The 1,956-nt window shown below is 58.5% G+C and overlaps 2 protein-coding genes across 3 annotated transcripts in view; one reads left to right on the forward strand and one right to left on the reverse strand.

Moving 5' to 3' along the window:
• The window catches only part of CS (citrate synthase), a 6,832-nt gene extending 6,399 nt beyond the window's left edge, over window positions 1–433 (forward strand). The window contains exon 12 of one of the 2 annotated variants that reach the window (XM_015887060.2): window positions 229–433. In XM_015887060.2, the coding sequence (XP_015742546.1) occupies window positions 229–355 (127 nt within the window). In that variant the 3' untranslated portion in view covers window positions 356–433. The remainder of the gene's footprint in view (window positions 1–228) is intronic. The other variant, XM_015887061.2, reaches the window with a different exon arrangement.
• A 275-nt stretch (window positions 434–708) lies between these two features.
• Window positions 709–1,230, reverse strand: LOC107325843 (coenzyme Q-binding protein COQ10 homolog A, mitochondrial-like; the record flags this gene model as incomplete). Its single annotated transcript, XM_015887047.1, has 2 exons — window positions 709–957; window positions 1,039–1,230. Coding segments are annotated over 2 exons (360 nt in total), but the record flags the coding sequence as incomplete, so codon positions are not given.
• Between the last annotated feature and the right edge of the window lie 726 nt (window positions 1,231–1,956).

Raw genomic sequence — 1,956 nt, forward strand, 5'->3', positions numbered from 1 at the left:
GATCTGTGCAAACTGTGCGATGACGGGGGTGGGCTGGGGGAGAGGGGGGGGCTCAGCTCTGCTCCCCACGGCTGCCATAAGTGAAAGGCTGACAGCTCCACCCCAACCCCTGCATTGCTCTGCCCCCCTTTATCTCCTTCCCTTTTACTCCTGATAAACCAGGGTACAGGGCAGGGGGGGGCCCGGCAGTGAGACCCCCCCCCCCCACCAACCACTTGTGTTCCTCAGCAGGATCCGGCCGGGTTCCCCTGCCAGCGAGCACCAACCTTCCTCCTCTCCAAGGCAGTCAGAGCTGACCCGGGAGTTGTTCCACCACGGGCACAGGAGCTGGAGCCCTCTGGCCTTGCAGAGTTAAGAGGAACGAAGGGTTTAAAACATAATCCAACCCCCCCCCCCCCCAAAAAAAAACCCCACTAAAACAAAAACTTAAAACCAAAATCAGCTATAAAATAAGGGAGGCCGGCGCTGGGCCGCTGTGGTGTGATGGGGCCCGGTGAGGGGGGTTAATGGGGGCTCATAGCAGCCCCCCACCCCCCTATAGGGGCACTATTGGGGGGTTAATGGGGGCTCATAGCAGCCCCCCACCCCCCCTATAGGGGGCACTATTGGGGGGTTAATGGGGGCTCATAGCAGCCCCCCACCCCCTATAGGGGCACTATTGGGTGCCCTCAATGGGGCTGGGAGGGAATTCCAGGCAACGGCAGCAAATGATGCACTCAAATAAATATTAAAGGGGTTGGGGGGGGAGCGGGGCTGAGCCTGGCACAGTCCGCAGCCTCGACGCTGCCCTCACGTCTGATGGACCTCGTGGAACATGAGCTCCCGTGGGATGCGGGTTTCGGGTCCGAAGTTTTTGGCTGCTTGACGTTCAAAGGCCGCCACCATCTGCTTGACCACCTCGTCGAAGAAAACAGTGGCCAATTGGGAGTGCAGCAAAGAGCGGAACTCGAAGGAGATCTGAGGAGGTGAAGGGGGTGTGAGAGGCCAAATGGAGGCTGATGGGATTGAGATGGGGGGGAATTATGGGGGGGGTCTTACAGAGAAATCCACGGTGCAGGTACGGGGGTAACCGGGGATGCCGGGGCTGAAGCGCCAGTTTGTTTCCAGGTGGTTGAAGAGCCTCCCATCCGTACAGACAGCTGATAGGGGGGATATAGGGGGGAAGAGGGGGAGGATATAGGGGGGAGGAGAGGGGAGGATATAAGGGGAGATAAGGGGAGGAGGAAGATACTAGGGGGAGAGGGGAGACATAGGGGAGGGGGGATTAGAGGGGAAAGAGGGATATAGGGGGGCGGAGGAGGGAGATGGTAGGTGGATTATAGTAGGGCAGGTATAGGGGGAGATATAGGGGTCAGGAGGGGGATATAGGGGGGAGGTATAGGGGGAGATAAAGAGGAGCAGGGGGATATAGGGGGGAAGGATATAGGGGGGATATAGGGGGAGAGTGGGGATACTAGGCAGAGGGTATGAGGGGTGGATATAGTGTAGGGGGGGATATCAGATGGGTAGGGGGGAATATGGGGTGGAGGGGGGATATAGGGGGAGAGGAGGAGGGAATCATAGGGAGGATTGGGGGGAGAACGGGGAATTATAGGGGGAGGAGGAGGATATAGGGGGGAGATGGGGAGGATAAAGGGGGAGGAGGGAAGATATGGGGGGAATGGGGAGGAGAGGGAGGATTATAGGGGAGAGGGAGATATAGGGAGATATAGGGAGATATAGGGGGAGATATAGGGAGATATAGGGCAGGACGGGGATATAGGGCAGGATGGGGATATAGGGCAGGACGGACATGGCGGGAAGCAGGGGGGAGGATATAGGGGGGAGGATATAGGGGGGAGGATATAGGGGAGAGGAGGGAATATAGGGGGAGGGGGAATATAGGGGGGAAGAGAGGGGGATACGGGGGCAGCATATGGGGGGGCATATAGGGGGGAGGATATAGGGGGGAGAAGG

The sequence above is a fragment of the Coturnix japonica genome, linkage group LGE22C19W28_E50C23 (assembly GCF_001577835.2).
Source record: "Coturnix japonica isolate 7356 linkage group LGE22C19W28_E50C23, Coturnix japonica 2.1, whole genome shotgun sequence".
Taxonomy (NCBI): Eukaryota; Metazoa; Chordata; class Aves; order Galliformes; family Phasianidae; genus Coturnix; species Coturnix japonica.